This window comes from Oryza brachyantha, chromosome 7 (genome assembly GCF_000231095.2).
Source record: "Oryza brachyantha chromosome 7, ObraRS2, whole genome shotgun sequence".
Lineage (NCBI taxonomy): Eukaryota > Viridiplantae > Streptophyta > Magnoliopsida > Poales > Poaceae > Oryza > Oryza brachyantha.
The window spans coordinates 8860084-8879142 of record NC_023169.2 but is presented as its reverse complement, the minus strand read 5'-3'; the positions used below and the strand labels follow the sequence as shown (position 1 = coordinate 8879142).

Sequence of the window (19059 nt, the reverse complement as noted above, 5' to 3'; positions counted from 1 at the left end):
GATCTTGGCCGCTGCCGTGGCTGAGGAGCGCTTGGAGGAGGCGGCTGCACGCAAGGTGGTGATGGTGGCGGTGGCTGTGGCGGCGGCACCGTCGTGGGAGCGGCTAGCGCGGGGCTTGGGCCCCGCCTTGGCCGCGGGAGTCGACGGGCGGTGGCCAAGTCCTGTCGACCAGCCGCCGCCTGCAGGTGGAATTCAGGCACCGCCTGTCGATTCGATTCATGTATGCTTCTTCGGCTCTTCTTCCACTTCGGATTCGGAGCTTGGGAAGGAAAGAGAAAGGCGGATTCGGATCTGATTTCGGCAGCAGAAATCAGCACGCAGTGAAACTGAAAGTGTTCTTTTTTTTTTTGCGGGGAAGGGGGAAATATATTACTCAGAAATAGTAGAGTTACAATCGTCTAGGATGTACTGTTGAACAGGATTATGCTCATGACCAAACCAGAAGCCGGTATGAGAACCTGTTCTTCCTAGATTAGCAAGAACATGACTAACTCTATTCTGAGTTCGGTGAATCTTCCTAACACACATTCCGCCTTCCAGAGATAATCTGTCGAACTTCTCTCACTAGAAGAGCCAGCCTCGATCGGTCGGTCATCGAAGAAATGATTACATTCTCTGCCTCTTCACAGTCTGTTTCCAGGATGATTGGAAGAAGAGTCCAAGACGATGCTAGAAGCAACCCTTCACGGCAGGCCATCAGTTCAGCTTCAAAAGCATCGTGGCATGTACCTAGTGCCCTGCAGGATGTGAAGATCACACCCCCGTCACTATCCCTCAAGATCAGTCCAATTCCAGCCGTCCCGTCCTGCATGTGAAAAGAGCCATCAACATTTAATTTGGTCCACCCTGTCTGGGGCTTCTCCCATACCATTGGCACCTGGGTGGCAGCACGATTAGAGGAGTGACTCCTTGTGCATAGCCTGTCTCGATCAATCACTTGCTTTTCTTTTTCAATACTTGTCCCCGGGTGCTGTTTAATCAGCAGAATGGAGTCCAGGTAGCTCAGCAGGAAATGTCTTGAAGTTTGAATAGAGGGCATTGGCTTGCCGTGGACGGCTTCATTGCGAACAAACCATATTCTCCATATGAGCATCAACAGATGCGTTCTTCCCAAATCTGAGCAATTTGCTAGCATCAACAGGAGCCATTCAGAGCCGACACCACGGCTGCTATCTGCATCCGGGAGACACCACACATCCTTCATCACTCGCCAAAGTTCAGTGGCATATGTACAACCACACAGCGCATGGAATTCATCCTCTGATGTTATACCACACAAGGGACACGTATCAATCCTCTCTAGCTTCCGTTTCCGCTTATTAACTTGTGTGGGTAGGCAGTCAGTAGCTACTCTCCAAGCAAAAATACGAACCTTCGGCGGTACAGGGGTTTTCCAGATAGTGTCCCAGCACTTACGCCCTCCATCCATGCTGGAGCTAGTTTCCCCAGTACTTTGGTCAGAGAGATTATTATTCAGTGCCAATTTATACGCTGATCTTACAGTAAATGATCCAGTTCTCTCCGGATGCCAGGCAAGGAAATCATCGTCAAGGTGGCCAACAATGCGGATCTTCAGAATATCATCCACATCAATGGGAAGGAAGATCTGTCTGATTAATTGTTCATCCCATGAACCATCAACTTTAATCAAGCTGGACACCAATTTAACCCGGCATCTCCCCTTGGGCGTTATAACTCTTCTAGTGGAATCCCGTGGAATCCATGGATCACGCCAAATCCTGACGGAGATCTTCGAAGTTATCGCCGGAGATCTGCAGTATGTTCTTGACATCGTCCTTTGGCTGGTCAGGGCACGCCTTGCCAAATAAAATGGAGCATTTAGAAGGATTGATCAGCTCCCCGGTAGCCTGTGCATACTTGTGCAGTATCTCCCTGATTTTGATTGCTTGTGCTGCTTTTGCTTCAAAAAACAACAAGGTATCATCTGCAAAAAGGAGGTGTGATATCCCGGGTGCTCTTCTGCAAACTCGGATAGGTGAGATCCCTCCTTCTTGGACTTCCTTATTCATCAAGTTAGACAAGCCATCAGCTACAAACAAAAACAGGAAAGGGGATAAAGGATCGCCCTGTCGGAGTCCTCTAGTTGGAGTGAATGCATCTAATAGGGTTCCATTGAACTTTGACTTGATAGCTCACAGTGGTCACACATTGCATTATCCAATTGACCCACCTGTGAGAGAACCCTATCTTTAGCATCGTCATTTCCAAGAATTGCCAATCAACTCTGTCATAGGCCTTTGATAAGTCTAACTTATACGCACAATACGAATTCTCCGCCTTCTTGTTCTGGTGGATGGAATGTAGACACTCAAAAGCAATCAAGGCATTATCCGAAATCAGCCGCCCCGGCACAAATGCACTCTGATTCGGCGAAATTATCTCCCCCAGTAGTGGACGCATCCTATTAACCAAACATTTCGAGACCACTTTATACAGCACATTGCAAAGACTAATAGGGCGATAGTCTTTTAATTCAAGTGGATTTTCCACCTTTGGAATAAGAACAATGGCAGTGTTGTTGACCCCCTCCGGCATCACCCCTGTAACAAAAAACAGCTTGATTGCAGCAATAATAGAGACCTTCATAGTATCCCAATTCCTCTGATAGAACCTGGCCGGGAATCCATCCGGCCCAGGCGCCTAAATCGGACCAATTTGGAACAAGGCTGTCGATATCTCTTCATCTGTAAAATCAGCACACAGCTGGTTGTTTGACTCATCATTAATCTTTCCATCAAAAAGTCGGACCACAGTATCAGGAACAAGGTTTGAGTCTCGGGTGAATAGGGACTGGAAGTAACCGATTGCCAGCTCCTCCATTTTCTGTCTGTCCGTGTGCACAGTGCCAGTTTCATCTCTTAACTTTGTGATTTTATTTTTCTTCGCCCTCCAAACTGCCCTGCTGTGGAAGAATTTTGTGTTTCTATCACCATCTTTTAACCAGCTAATACGTGATCTCTGTAACCATAGCATTTCCTCTCGATACAGGAGTTCATTCATTTGATCATTGATCTTTCTAATAGCTCTCATATCAGCATTACTAGCCATGGCATCATGCAACTCCTGTCGCAGTGTTTCCAGTTTACGAGTCACATTCCCAAACTTCTTTTTACTCCAGCGCTGCAGCGAATCCATCACATTCCTTAGCGCCATACTCACCTCCTGTAAGTCAGACTTTGACCCCGCATTGATCCAAGCATCAGCAATTACATCATGAATTTCGGACTCTCTTTCCCAGAAAATCTCATAATGCTTACATTTTTGTGCTTTGGATCAATCCTGTACTGCCCCCATTAGCTTCAATAGAATTGGGCTGTGATCTGAGCATGGTGACACTTGATGAACCACCTTTGCTTCAGTAAAAATATCACGCCAACTATCATCGGCAAGTGCTCGGTCCAGCCGGACTTTGACATTTCGTGTTCCTGCCCGTCTGTTGTCATACGTGTAAGGCAAGCCTTCAAAACCCAAATCAGCAACTCGGCAAATTTGCAAAACATCACGGAAGGCCTGCATTTGAGACTCAGATCTTCGTACTACAGACAGGTGCTCTACTTGCCACAAAGCTTCATTAAAATCCCCAATTATCACCCACGGCACATTGGATGATTGTCTAATGGCAATCAGTTTGCTCCACATGCGATGGCGGTTCTCAGTCCTCGGCTCACCATAAACACAAGTAAGATGCCATAGGGGTGCATCCGGTGACAAACGCACATACACACTGATATAGCTTTCATTAACCTCCTTGACTTCCAAGTACAAACTTTCACGCCAAAATAACGCTAAACCACCACTAAGCCCATCACTACTAACACCAGTAAAGCCTTTTAATCCTAATCTGTTCCTAAGACGACAAACACGTTCCACTTTCTGTCTAGTCTCACACAAGAAAACAATCTGGGCATTAGTTGCTTTTACCAAAGCAGTGAGCTCCCGAACTGTCATAGCATTCCCTATTCCACGACAGTTCCAGCTGAGGCAACTCATTTCTCCTGACGGGGCTGAACTCGCCCCGTCAGGGTGTCGACGGCATCCGTGACAGGTGCCAAATGTTGTGTTGGTGTTGTCTTCCCCTTCCTCTTGTAGTTGTTCGAACAGGAGCCATTCTTCTCAAACTGTTTCAGTTTCTTCTGTACATTCCCCTCGGGCACAGCATCAAAAATCACCAAGGCATTATTTGGGTTCTGCACCTGCTGAACCTCACCATCCATAGGAACGACTGGTCGTTTCCTCTGGGAAGTAATCTCCTCGCTAGCCGAAGAATCACCTTTGGATTCCAGGTTAAATTTCAGATCCCTGATGGCTGGGATCATCTCGCTACTGTTTGGCTTCAGCACCCTTTTCTCCTTATCTTGCGTTGTCTGCTTGCCACTTTCTTCTTCTCCCCTCGTCTGCTGATCACCATTCAAGCTAATGTTGCTGGCCTGTTTTGCAAGTTCGTTATCATCAATGACCTTAGCGCCCTCCCGAGTATCGAAGTCATCATTGATGTCAACTTGACTTGGTGTTTTCTGATTCCTGTTTGAGCTAGCAGAATTGGTATTCCCTGCCTGATCAAACTGTAGCCCCCTATTAACTTTGTGGGAGGGATTCGCCTGGACACGCCCAACCCGTTTCTCAAACTGACGTAGTGGAGAACATCTCAAATCCGCCGAGTACCGCATAGGGATCTCATCCTCATTCATCTTCTTAACACAAGCTCTATCAGAGTGGCCAATGAAGCCACACAGGAAACAGAAGTGTGGTACTCTCTCATACCTGACCTGAAAGTGTTCTTAGTAGCACTTGGTTGGACATCACCCATGTCACCTTGAATGGTTATTAAAAAATATTAAAAAAATTAAATAATATTTTCCTCCGTTTCCTAACGTAAGATGTTTGACTTTTTTGTTTCTAATGTTTAACTATTTGTCTTATTCAAAAAATTATGAAAATATTATTTATTTTGCTTGTGACTTATTTTATTATGAAAAGAACTTTAAGCACAACTTGTTATTTTTTATATTTATACTAAATTTTTAAATAAAACGAATGGTCAAACGTTATAACTTAAAAATTCAAACATCTTACATTAAAAAACGGAGGTAGTAGATTAATATGCGAAATATGTGAGTTAAAGTTCGTCTTATATAAGTTATAACAAAAAATATAACAAGTATAAACGTAGACATGAGTATATGTACTAGTTTTAGTTTTATTTCTACCAAAGGGTAGAAACTGAATTTAAACTTGCATATCTGTGCATTAATATATTTTATATTAATCTATCTTATCAAATTTTTTAATATTTTTAACAACTATTTAGATTGTGTGGATGCCCATCTATATGTTAAAAAACTGTCCCTGGCAGTCTCAAATTCATTGGTTTGGTTTTTTTTCTCCCCCTGCTTTTATATGCGTGCAGAAAACTTCTCTGTTGTACAGTAATATGCAGTATAAATTATATTCAGACGGATAACATGCATATACCTAATCTTAGCTTTGAAATTGATATGCCACTGAAAAGTTTGGCTTTCAATGGTGCCACTACAAAGAAATTATGAAAAGTCCGGTCTAACAAAAAAAAACTCGAGATACTTTTTATTAGACTGGAGCAAATCTCTAGACTATGTTAAGTTTTGAGTAAATATCATGAAATCGCAGTTTTTGAGACATCTATAACAAAATTCCTTAATTTTTGCAATTTGTTTCGAGGAGCTATAGGTTTTGTATCAAAATGTTTCAAAAAATAATATATATGCATATATTATTAGATGTTGAAAATACACGTTCATATACCATCTACTCTATTTCCTTACACGCTTCGCCAATTCATGATGGAAACGATTAGGATTCAGAATCTGGCACCAGCATCATACGAATGGATTATATGAACCCAAACTTAACGTAATTAATTAGCAATCAAGGGCAAAGCGAGGATCTGATTATGAAGGGGGCAAAGCTCTTGGAGCTTTCTCCGCCTGACTACCATTTCTCTTAAATTCCAATCAAATCTAATTGAAAACTCGACTCAACCGCTGGACACAACACAAGCTGTGACACTGAAGCTTTTCTTTGAGGCCTACAACAAGGCGAGCTGCGCGTGTTTTCTGGATAAGAAAAATTAATGTACGTACTCCCTCCGTTTCATAATATAAGATGTTTGACTTTTTTCCTTGCAATGTTTGATCATTTATCTTATTCAAATAATTATGAAAATATAATTTATTTGGTTTATGACTTAATTTATTATCAAAAAAGAACTTTAAGCACAACTTATCATTTTTATATTTATACTAAATTTTTAAATAAGATGAATGATCAAATGTTACAACCAGAAAAATCAAACATCTTATTATAAAACAGAGGTAATAATATTCTACTGCCACCTCTCACCACCCTGTATGGAGTATACTGCAGAAAGTTTAATTTCAACTTGAAAGAATTGCAGGTCAATTGACCTAACACATAGAACGAATCAGACAAATGCATTACTATGTATTCTTATGGCATATCTGAATAAATCATGCTACCATTTATTGGCCACTACAATAACAGTAGGCAGCTGCAGCTTATCTGAAACTTCTCTTGTATAAACTTTGGCACCTTCGACGATCGAAGGGCAAACAATGAGCTGAATCTGTGAGCACAGCACTGGTATTTCACTTATCGCTACACATTTCCCAAGACTTTGGTGGCCTCATCCTGTAGAAGCTTCCAAGCGGCATCCACGTGTCGCTCCTCTGTAAGCGGCGCTCCTACTGCAAACCTCAAGATGAACTTGCCAGAAAGAACCTGTTCATCAAGAAGGCAGAAACAAGTATAAGAGTCCAAAACTGATACAATGTTCATGTGAGTAGATATCATGATCACTGAAGGATTTGCATGCAACCCACTGTGTGAGACAAGAAGATCTTCCCACTTGAGTTTACAGCGTCCATCAGGTCGTAATTCAATTTACGGCCATTGTCTTGGACAGAAGTGGGAGGCACAAGTCGGAAACAAACCAGTGAAAAAGTCCTTGGAGTCACAACCTGAACCAATGATTTGGAAATATCTCAAGATAACATAAAGACAGAGCTACACTTTTGTTTTCAAACTATGAAAGACAGTATACTAGTCTCGAGGACAGAGTTGGCTTCCCTTTTCTTTTACCTCAAATCTTGGATCAGAGATCAAAAGTTGCTCAAAATGTTGAGCCAAATGTATGTGTTTCCGAATATAACTTTGTAGGTTGTCCACACCATAAAGTCTCAAGACCATCCATAGCTTAAGTGATCTGAAACAAAAGGCTCTTTGCTTGATAAGGGAAATATATCCAATTGGTCAAGGAGCCGATTGCATAAATATATATATATCTTGAACAACATGCAATGCATGATAATGCGTGAGGTGTAAACCAATATCTAGGTCAACAACTTGCAATGAGTCATTCTTTTTAGATAATGAAATTTGTTCTGGCCTTTGCTTCAAAGAAGATACAGCCAATTATTACAGGGATTGCAGAGCAAATAACTGTGAATTACAAAATCATAACTTGCAATGAACCATAATGCATAACATTGCATTTAGGACATACACATCGGAATTACTAATGGTGCACACCTTGTATAATTGAGCATAACTTTAAGCAGTTGTAAATTTAATTGCTAGCAAAGTAAAATAATCACAAACATAGAATTACCCTGATCATAATTAAGAAAATCTATTTTTAGTAAAAAGTAATTGAAATCTATTACAATTTTATTAATTTGTATTAATAAAAGGCTGTAGAAACATGGTTAAAGTCTCATCTCTCTGAGGAAATAGAGCAACTGACAACAGTTCTTTCTGGATCCTGGATTCCAATCACAACTACGATAACACACATCTGTAACTTTACTAACTTATCACACTATACGTGAAATAGTTTGAAACTTCAAAACATCTGTAACCATGTAGTTGCATTATTTTTCTTAGAAAAATATCAAATGGACATAAAATGGTAAATCTATCAGAGATAAATCGTAAAGTATAAAAATGATGATGGAAACTGCCAAACTGTCTCACCTAAAGCGTCGTCCAAGTGGAATTTGCCAATCTTTGAAATCAACAACTGAACTAGATTGGGAAGCCTGAAAAGTAGATAATTGTTCCACATTGGTGCCACATAAAAATATATTTCTTTCATTAGAAATAACATGACTTTCATTAAAATGTCTAGCAGAATAATGGGCTTCTGCATTCATTTTTCTATTCTTAATTGAATAAAAGGCATTTTTTCAACACATGTTAAATTCAATCCCTGAATAGTCTTTACTATATCACAAGAAAACATTTAAGTGCTGCAAAGCAGAATTTGTATATTTGGTTTTATGAAACACATATTATTATTTTATCATAAACCATCCAAACAAAAACATCTCTTAAACAGTATAACAAATCCAGTATTCACTATCCACATAAACTTAGAAAAGGAAAGAACTTTAACCTTGTTCTTGAGAAATTCTGGATTCGTAGACAATGACTGTATGAGAAAACTCCTATCCTGTTAGCACGATTTCCATTTGTCATAAGCAATAATGAAATAATACCATAGTAAGATACTGATATACTTGGGACCAAAACAAAGAAAATAGATTCTTTATGAAATTAAAATTAAGAAAACATGTTATGCAAACTGAATAGATGGTTAGCCTACCTTAACCCAAAGCAATGAACAATCGAAGTTAGTAAGGAACCATTTGTGTGCATTCATATTAAATGAATCAGCTTCTTCCACTCCATTGAGGTGGTGTCGGTACTCTGGGCATATACAAGCACTTCCAGCATATGCGGCATCAATATGGAACCACATGTCATGGGACTAACAAGAACAAATGGTTAAACAAGCAATCAACATTTAATTATATATGACCAAGACATCTGCAGATTGATATGTTTTACTTAACAAAATAATTGCAGAATTCTTATTCTGAAATCAAGTTTTCATAAAATGGTTCCAGAAAAGACAGCAGAGTGAGGAGGTGCAGATAATAACTATTCCCTAGTTGAAAACTGGTAAAACTAGGTGTTGCTATCTCTTGAGACGTCAATTAGAAAATAGCATGAAATTTTATATCAGTACAAAATTTATAGCTAAGTTCTAACAGAAACAGGATGAATTCTTGGCTGAAGGGAAAACAGTAGCAGAGCTGCCCCCTAATCTCTTTGCCTTGATCTCCAAGAGGGCAAGAAAGCAACGTACTGTGGCACAGGCTTTGGAAACACAGGAGATGGGTGGCTGACATACATGGGGGACTATCTTTTCAGGTCCTTTATGAGTACTTGACCATTTGGTCGTTGGTAGAAGAGGTGGTTCTGCTACAAGATGTACAAGACCAGCATGTTTGGAAGCTAACCGCTGATGCAATGTATACTTGTAAATCTACCTATGAAGCTTATTTCTTGGAATTGATCAAGTTTGCTACTTGGAAACACATTTGGAAGAGTTGGGCTCCTCTTCGCTGTAAGTTCTTCCTCTGGTTGGCCGTCAGTAATAGATGTTGGACAACTGACTGGCTTGCGAAGCGAGGACTGCAGCACCCCGTGGCCTGTTCCCTTTGTGATCGAAGTGAAGAATCCATCCAACACATTTTGATTTCTTCTGTCTTTTCCTGCCAAGTGTGGACAGCACTGTTCTTGAAGCTAGGGATCTCTGATGTAGTGCCTCAACCTTCAACCGGTCGTCTTTTGAGGTGGTGGAGCCAAGCTACAAAATACTGGCCAAAAGATGTGCGAAAAGGCTCAACTCCTTGGTTATCTTAGTGGCTTGGGAGATTTAAAAGCATCAAAATGTTTTCCTTTATTTTCTTCCACGTAATGAAATGAAAGGCAATTCTCTTGCGTTTTCGAGAAAAAAAATTCTTTCTTATTCTGGTCCCAACCGAGACTACTGCAGGTCACCATTAACCAACAAGGTATTATCTAGATTTCAAATCCTGTATAGGACAGCAGAATGTGATGGGAATAGAATATGCTCATGCAACTGCAGCTGCAGGATTTCCTCACGGAATGAGTAATGGCTCTTCACATAGCAGGAAAAAAAACCACATTATATGCCCAGTTGATAAAGATTAGTAATGTTTTTCTATAGTATTTTTTTAATGAAATTACAGCAATGGAGAACGCTAAACTTTTATAGTCAGATTAACATGTGTTTTCTTTGGATTTTAGCAACTAGAAAGGCATTTTAATACCAGATCACATTTAAATATTTAATATGTTAATCTTTCATCATTTGGTACTTATCTATCAGGTATGAATACCTTTGCTATCTGTCCTAGTTCAGGCAGGGGGTCCACAGCTGATGATGATGTTGTACCAACCTGCAATAAATTACTTTTTTAAGAAAAACAAACTTTCATGCATATAGAGATAATGTAATTGTTCTTGTGCCAATGAAGAGAAATTATTGTCAAAAATGCTATTAGGATCATCACAAATCATGGTAAGAATAATTAAAGACAAAATATTAAACTTATGTTTAAAGCTGCAAAGTTATTGACCTTAGGTTTTATGAATACTAATAATTAAGTAGGTAAGTTTGATAGCATTAATAATAAAAGAAGTAAGCCAAACCTGCAGCACACAAGACAAACCAATAACATGCTTTGTGACTAAAATGAAGATATAATTCAATATAGCATGCATGACCATGAGTCCAAAATATAATGAGATGGGTTAACAATATGTGACTATGTGTCCTGCAATTTAATGTCCAAACCCATAGCACATACAGATGAACGAATACCAAATCTATTGTCCTATTAATTTTTTTTAAGAATGCTCCCGATCAAAAAAATCTATTTTCCTATTAAATTTAAATAAAAATTTTAATTTATTACATTGTTTTATTTTTAAAATTCATGTCAAAATTTTCCACACTAATTATTTAGTCTCATTAGTTACATAAAACGCATACAATATAGTATGCACTCAAACAAAATTTTCAATCGTTTCTCAAGCTTATATTCAAATCTAAATCATCAAGGGCATTAAAGACATTCGCCACAAACTTCACAATGAAATGAAGGAAAATGTAACGGCAAGGGCATGGAAGGGATCAAGTTAAAATTTCATGGGTATAGAACGGAGTGAGAGAATTTTCAAGGGTACATAGGGAATTTACCCATGTGGATGTTATGGCATTGGACCATACAGACCCCTATTAACTGGTATTAGAGGATATATTTGATTGTATAGATTGTATAGCCATTTATCTTTAACTTTCCATGTCATGCTCCTCCTTTCTCCCAGTCTATTTCTATCTCTTTACAAATTGTATACTAGAGCTATCCAATTTCTGGAGAATGAAAATATAGCAACAACTTGATTTTCTCAATGGAATTGCATTGTGAAACTATAGATTCATGTAAATGGAATCATATAGCAGGATGGAGGGATTACTAGAAACAATACAATAACTGAAGTTGAAGTGTCATGTCCAAACTAGCATGCAAGTCCGAAACATGTCAAGGTCTAGAAAACTGGCATATGAAGAAAGCAAAGCTAATTGCTTACTGTTGCACAGATGAAAAATGGTATCAAACCAGAAGTAAGGTCTACGGAAAGGGCCTCACTAACTGCCTCTGGTGTAACAGCATAGTTGTTATTGCAATCAGCGATTACAACTCTGATGTTCTCTGAGAAAATTCCTGCAATCTGTAAGCAGAAGTATGGCAATTAAAAAACATAAATTAGAAACTAATACTCCCTTTGTTATTTTTGATAGGATGCCGTTGACTTTTGAATCTACGTTTGACCGTTTGCCTTATTCAAAATTTTAATCCAAATATGCAAAATTATAAGTCATACTTAAAGTTCCTATAATAATAACTCATATTATAACAAAATAATTATATAATTTTTTTAAATAAGACGAATGGTCAAATGTAGATGTAAAAGCCAACGGTGTCATAAAAAAATGGAGGGAGTATAACACATACAAAATTTACTACACAATTTTAATTTCTTATTTTGCTAATAGAAGTCTGAGGAAGAGAATGAGACAAGTTATTTTGGACATAAGGAGTGCATGTGCTACAGAAAATAAAAACCTTTTAGAGAACTGGTTATTCATCGTTGAGATGCCAAGTCAGACATGTTCAGTTTCATACCTGGCATGCCTTTTGCAGAGCGCTATGTGTCTGGTCAGATACATAAACCACTAACTTTTCAAGGGATTGCTTCCCATGCTTCTTTAAAGTTCTATCTCGTGCAGCCAATAGTGCAACAAGAACAGCTTCACTGGCGGTACCCTGTATTACTCCTCCACCAAGAGCTACAAAGAGAAGCAAAGGAGAAACTCAGGTAGGCAACTTGTGCAAGAAAAAAATAAACCATCTATACTTATGATAGAGATATTTATAAATTACATAATAACTATTGTTTCACGGGCATTTTTGCTGTAGAATACAAATTTCACGTTGTCTGATATGGATATACAGTAGCACACTGAGAAAGATGATGAAATAGAGCACACAACTAGTTCAGGACTCAAATGCAAAACTGTACCAAATATCCAATACTGACTAAGAATAAGGAAATAAGAAAAATAACTCCATAAGATATATTGAAACACATTTTAATATGCAAAACTCAAAACAAGAGCAATTTATCGTTGCCTATAGCAACTCCTATTTCCTCTTTTGGGAAGTCAGAAATTGAAACTGTTAAATTGGGAAGCTCCACATGTAGTATTTCAATCAGTTATATGGTACTACAGTATTACATAGGAACCAAATTAAAAAACATGCAATTTTAGCTAATAGATAACATGCCTTACCAGTTGACAGAAACTGGCTTGGAAGCTCAAGCATTTTTGCAAACCAGTCTAGGACTATAACCTCTAGCTCAGTAGCAGCAGGAGAGGTTATCCAACTGAAGCCAACAATGTTAAAGGCAGCACTAAGCATCTCTCCCAGGAATCCAGCAGTGCTGCTATTTGAAGGATAGTAAGCAAAGTAATTTGGACTTTGCCAGTGTGTTACTCCTGGTATTATCTTGTTTCGAATATCTGCACACATGAGAATTTTATCAGAAAACATGAAGTGTTCTTTGTGTTTAGCCTACGGAGGTACATTTGATGAACAAGTAACACAGATGAGTGTATTGATTATCAAATATCAATAATGGAGAGTAAACTTTTATATTACATGAAAATGGAGTGAAAGAGGTCATCACCATCAAAAAGGGAATCCAAAGTATCAGGTTTTCTCGGGGCTGAATCTGGAAGAACTTCCTTTAGATATCCTGGCTGCAAAGAAGTTGCTCAATCAGTGGCCATGGAAACAGAAACCTTAGCCGAGTGGCAACAATATTCCATAACAGAACCAATGACTATAATAATAATTGAAGCAGTGTGCATTCCTGGATGCAAAAGTCAGATGGTTTTACGACCCATTATCTAAATAAAAGGGTAAACCTTCCTCTAGGTAAAAGTACATTAAACATGTCGGCTCTCTTAGTTCTTAACAGTTAATACTGGCAACATTACCAGTTCACCCCTTCAAAACATGAAGGATACATTGTTCTACAATTAAAATAGAGTATTAAACTGGCAGACTAAGAACTAGATTAAGCAATAAACAGAAAGAAACAAAGACAAGAGGGTAGAGAAGAGGCCCAACTGCTGTATGTTACTTGTTTGGAATGAAATAAATGATACTTCGACAGTTGATGATATAAATGGCACTGAACTATACCGGTTCTTAGCTTTTATTGAATGAAATTCAAGTGGGTCCGCTCGAAAAAAAATGATACTGAACTATAAAGGGCATGATGTATGCCTCCACAGCTGATAACTTGATATCAAGGGTGTGGGTGAGTAAGTGCGTGGCAACCAGGACAATGTATATTCCATACATTTTGTCCTCAATAAAATACCTATAATAATTACAATGTGGTAAACTTCTGCCTGTAGATAAACCTTGTAATTCTCAAAAACTAATTACACCTCCCCTACTGTTTTCCAATAAAAAGCATTACAATGTAGGACTGACAAGTGGACCATCTTCCATACTTTTCACTCGCCCTAGAACACAAGACAACCTAAATAAACGGTTTGACTTCATTAGTTCCTTGGCATTTTTTTGCAGCATTTGCTTTCTTGGTTTTCTTGAATGAATATGTAAAATTCAAAAACAAAAAATACAATTTTATGCAGCTTCAATAACCAAAGTGATTTTTTCTACACGGTATAAATTAAGGCATGGAGATGTTTTTTTTTTTTGAAAACAAAAGGTATAATATGTTTTTTTTCAAAAATGTGAAAATATGCAGGTATTGATTTTATCCTTTTATGATCAAAATGTAATGGCATGTTTTACTGCTAACAAATCAGTGAACAATGAAACTTCATTCTAAAACACCACACCATTTTGAAAGCTATCGCAGTTCTGACTTCTATTATGGAAACAATATAGACAGAACTGAAACATGCAAAATTAAAAACATATGTATATCAAGCACCAATTAAAAACATATGTATATCAAGCACCCCCCAAAAAAAGAAAAAATAATGAGGGAAAGGAATTCATTAGTTCAACGTAGGCAGCCACAAGTGGCCGCATTATTATTTTCACCCAATTTGCAAAGAGTGGTTGCATTCACCCACTTGTTTATTTAGCCGATAGAAGTGACAAAATGTGCAGCTCATCGTACAGAACAAAAATGTGAAAGTATAGCTACAGCTACTTGCCGATGGGTAAAAGCCAGAGGACATGACACAGGGTATGTATTGACGAGTCATTCTTAACTGAAGTACTATTTGTCTAACATGTTGTCCTATCGTACTAATATACTAGTGTGTTTGAACAGGCTCTACAGGAATCTGTCAGGACTCTGAAGGAAGAGGGAGTGAGTGCTCGCCTGGACTTGGCTGAGGACGGGGAAGGCCTCGATGGATTTGTAGTAGTCGGCGACGAAATCCACCATCCGGTGCCCGCACTCCCGCAGCTGCTCCGCGTCCATCGGCCGCAGCCACCCTTCACCGCCGCCGCCGCCGTTACTGGTGCCACCTCCCTCCCTTGGTAACACCGAACGAACGAACGAAATCAAGAAACCAAACAGAGAAACGAAACGAAAAGAAAGAGGCATTCGCGAGGAGAGCGACGAAGGGGCAGCCGGAGAGGACGGCGGTAAGATGCTTACATGGCGAGGAGGAGGAGGATGCCGGCGGCGAGCGAAGGAAGCGGCCGGGATAGGGGAGGAAGAGCCGAAGAAGCCGAGCAGGCGCGAGCTCGGGGGAATGAGATTTTTGTGGCTTCCTGACCCGGGGGATATGCAGTGCTGCTGCCGCCGATCGCGTGCGATGCGTGTGTTTTTCCTTGACGGCGGAGGATCCTCCAACACACGTGTTTACCCTTCTCCATGGTCTATAATCTACTCTCCGTCTCAAAATAAATCAATCTTTCATTTTTACCTTTTGACTCTCCATCTTATTTAAAAAAATTTATAATTAATATTTTTGTTTTTATTAGATGATAAATCATGAACAGTACTTTAAGTGTGACTATTTTTTTTAATTTCTTGAAATTTTTCAAATAAAACAGATGGTCAAACACTGGACACGAAAACGAAAGAATTAGTTTTTTTGGACAGAGTAGTATACTGTTAAATAGAAAAATATAGATAAATATAAATAATTTGTACATGACACTAAAAATTAGCATAATACCCTTGACATCGATACTTAACACCCCACTCAAATGAAATGCGTATACAACAACATTGCGGTTGAAACTAAACGCTAGAATAAATCCAACTGTGCTGATAGGTATCATCGAAACATGTAATTTTTGGGTGAAAAATGGATAAAGGGGAAGATAAGATCTATCCCCTCCTTAATGAAGTGTGCCTCAAAATCTTCATAAACTAATTTTTCTTTGCTCTTCACTGGTTAGGAGATGTTGATTATGATGGTAAAATATCTTCACAACTATTCTTCAGCCCTCCACTAATTGATGATAATGTTGGAAATCTAATCATTATTCAATATATTTTAGTCTAGAAAAGCACCGTACTAAGCATGATAGGTATATAGAATAATCTAGTAATAGTGCTAAACATGAACATGCATGGTAATAACAAGATAAACATCATCCATGTCAAACACGAAGGTGACGAAGTACGCTCCTGAATTAGATGAGATGTTGTTGGTGTTGTTGCTGCCTCCTTTGGTGTGTTCGTTCCCGTCTCCACCCATACTAGTGCCATCACTTTGGGAGAAGAAGATGAGCTTGAGTCAAGGACGACTCATCTTTAAGAATGGGAGGATGATAAAGACATCACTATTTTGGACAATAACAATACTCCCCAAGTTACTATGCAAGGTCCAATTAGTAGAGATTGTACCCGCCAATTGAATTTAGAGGTGGGCTCCTTCCTATGTAGTTCTTTTCATAGTTTTAAAAATAGATTGCTACCTAATGATGTTATCATGCTCAGAAAATATTGAAGAGGATCATGAAGTACATGGAGAGAGTTTTGGAGTTGGAGAAAACTTTCAAGGATGCCCCAGAAAAGCAAGAGTTCTAGTTCAACCCGAGTTAAAGTCTGCCTTGGCCTCCAGGACCAGCATGCACTAAAACAGACGCATAAAATACATACATACCATACATACTCTATTTTCAATTATCCACATATGTATGAAAATATAATTTAGAATCTATCCAATGGTTTTGGTTTGACATTAAAATTATGTCGGAGTTAATGGGAATCGTCGAGACAAGTCAGCATTCAGAATCTTCCAGGGTGTCGTGCCACCGTCTTTTGGCCTATTGGGCAGTGTAATGTCTTAGAGCCCATTAAGGGGTGCTTCCAAGGGCATCACATCCGAAACACTATAATTAGTCGTCATACCCCACGTTAGGTTTTTGAGTTTTACTTTAGATTAATCTATCATTGTAGTTTCGCCGATAGATTGGTTTGTAAAACCTCAACTTCGAGTTACTCATTAATCACCATCTACAATTGTGTTGCTATATTTCTTGTTCTCGCTTTTTCTTCGATTCGCATACAGGGATTAGCTTTCTTGGTGAGGTCAATCGAGTTTATACTCGGTTGACAACTAGAGGAGACGTGGTGTTACGATTGCAAGGTTCAAATCGTGTTGATCGGTAGCTGGATCGCGTGTGTCGAGTTTTTCCAAATCGAAAGTTATCTTCACCTGACGGAAGATAGAGCAACATGTTGCCACCAAGGTTGATGGAGACTTTTCCATCGTAGATGATGCGGTCGATGCTATCGAGGAACCGCGTTGTAGAGATACCTATCGGAGGGCATGAGATGTCCCTCCTTATGGACGAAGCGATGGCGATGCATTACCATGTTGATGGAGACCATAGCGATGTAGTCGGCATAGATGACTGTGTTTATGATGTAGAAGAGGTAGTAGACACAATCGCGAAAGCTCGGTGAAGACATCGACTGCATCTTACCTCCAGGTTGCACCGACACATTTTTTCAAGGGATAGCGGTGGCATTTATGTGTCTTTATATGACTAAAAGAAATTGATATAATACTAATCTATGGATAATTTATGGTAGCTAATTGACGTGACGCCCCAGGAAGATTTATGTAGAAATCATCTCTCTAGGGCGGTGCAAACAGGTGTTATGACGACCAAGATATGATAATATTGGTCTATGGTTGTGATAACGCGTGAAAAATATTGAATATAGAGAAATCCTATATTATGTTGTGTATTACGCTGACCCTTATGGGATATATATATATTCTATTGTGACTGTCTGGAATTCTATCTTTATCTCTAAAGTTTTTATTAGACTCTGTTATGTCTAGTTACAGATATTTTATCTCAAACATCCACGAACATGCCCGAGTGCTACATTGTTAGCCGTTGTCTTTGTGCCTCGCTTCCCGACCCCGACGTTCCTCGTTCCTCACTGCCCTCCCAGCACAGCTCCAGGCCTCCAGCGATGTAGTCCACCGTTGCCTTTGACATCCCTACATGGCACCGCCCATCCAAATCAGGTGAGGCATGCCGCCCACAGCACTCTCCATGCTCCACTTCACTTTGCTTTTCCCTTCATATTTTGCGTGATTAGAACAGGGAATGATTAATTAGATTGAACCGATTGTGGTGTTCAGTACAGTTCGCAGAACATAAGCATCGGACAGTGATACATGGTTCTTATTTTTGGTGTTTTTGTAAAACTCAAGCTAGCATAAATGGCAAGAAGGAAGGTGTTGGGCTCATATTTTCCCATGCTTCATTTTGCCCTCATATTTTGAACAAAATGTAATTGGGCCATGAAGCATGATGGGCCTTGCCAGGCCAGCCCATGTGTTCTCCAAACTTTGTAATAGTAATTTCTAGCGTTAAAATTTGTCCCAAAATAAACTATAACTTCTACCTTTATTATTTTTTAAATCAACCACAATCTTTCTATTGACCAATCTCCCATTTAGTTTCACCAACTTCCTTAATACACACTAGAAAAGCAGCGCATCTTTGCCGCGCTGGAACGTAGAGATGTGAACTGTTCTTCCTTCATTTTAAATTAAGATTATTTTTATTCATCTTGTTTGTCACAAAATACATTTTGTTTTGAGCAACTATTGTATTAGAGTTTGTGAATGTTGGGAACAAATACATTGGATTTAGATAAAGTCAAGATAATTGCACTGGAATTTGATAAAGTGAAAGTATAATAGTTCTCATCTTTTCTATTAGTATGTGTGGGATGGAAGAAGAAGAAAAATATTTTAAGATAAACGGTTATATTCTTCTGTTATAGGTAATGGCATACTTTCTCTGTCCTAAAAATATTTTATTTTTAACTTATCTTACATGTAACTATATAAAGTTATAAATTCGAGATGCCCTCATTTTTGTAAATCATCACGCGTGTGTCTCCTACTTTTTGAAATTTCAGTACATTTGCCTGCTACTTTTAAAATATCAATGCATTTGTCTCTTACTTTATCAACTCCATTCAATAATTACTAAAAAATAAAGTCTTTTATGGAAAATAAGAACCAAATATGAAGTCTTTTTGAACAAATATAGT

The 19059-nt window shown here is 38.8% G+C and overlaps 1 protein-coding gene across 1 annotated transcript; it reads right to left on the bottom strand.

Moving 5' to 3' along the window:
• Nucleotides 1-6385: 6385 nt before the first annotated feature.
• Nucleotides 6386-15279, bottom strand: LOC102717726 (tryptophan decarboxylase 2). Its single transcript, XM_006657585.3, has 13 exons — nt 15175-15279; nt 14893-15049; nt 13207-13279; nt 12809-13039; nt 12141-12304; nt 11545-11685; nt 10290-10349; nt 8684-8848; nt 8474-8530; nt 8053-8117; nt 7159-7282; nt 6900-7037; nt 6386-6798 (listed from the first exon to the last, which is right to left on the bottom strand). Coding segments are annotated over exons 1-13 (1500 nt in total). The 5' UTR covers nt 15177-15279; the 3' UTR covers nt 6386-6675.
• Between the last annotated feature and the right edge of the window lie 3780 nt (nt 15280-19059).

Excerpts from the sequence above, each read along its gene's own strand:
- LOC102717726 (XM_006657585.3), bottom strand. Across the intron at positions 10,350-11,544 it reads CATTTTTCATCTGTGCAACA|GTTGGTACAACATCATCATC; the intron begins GTAAGCAATTAG and ends AATTTATTGCAG. Across the intron at positions 8,118-8,473 it reads CAGAATTTCTCAAGAACAAG|GCTTCCCAATCTAGTTCAGT; the intron begins GTTAAAGTTCTT and ends TCTACTTTTCAG.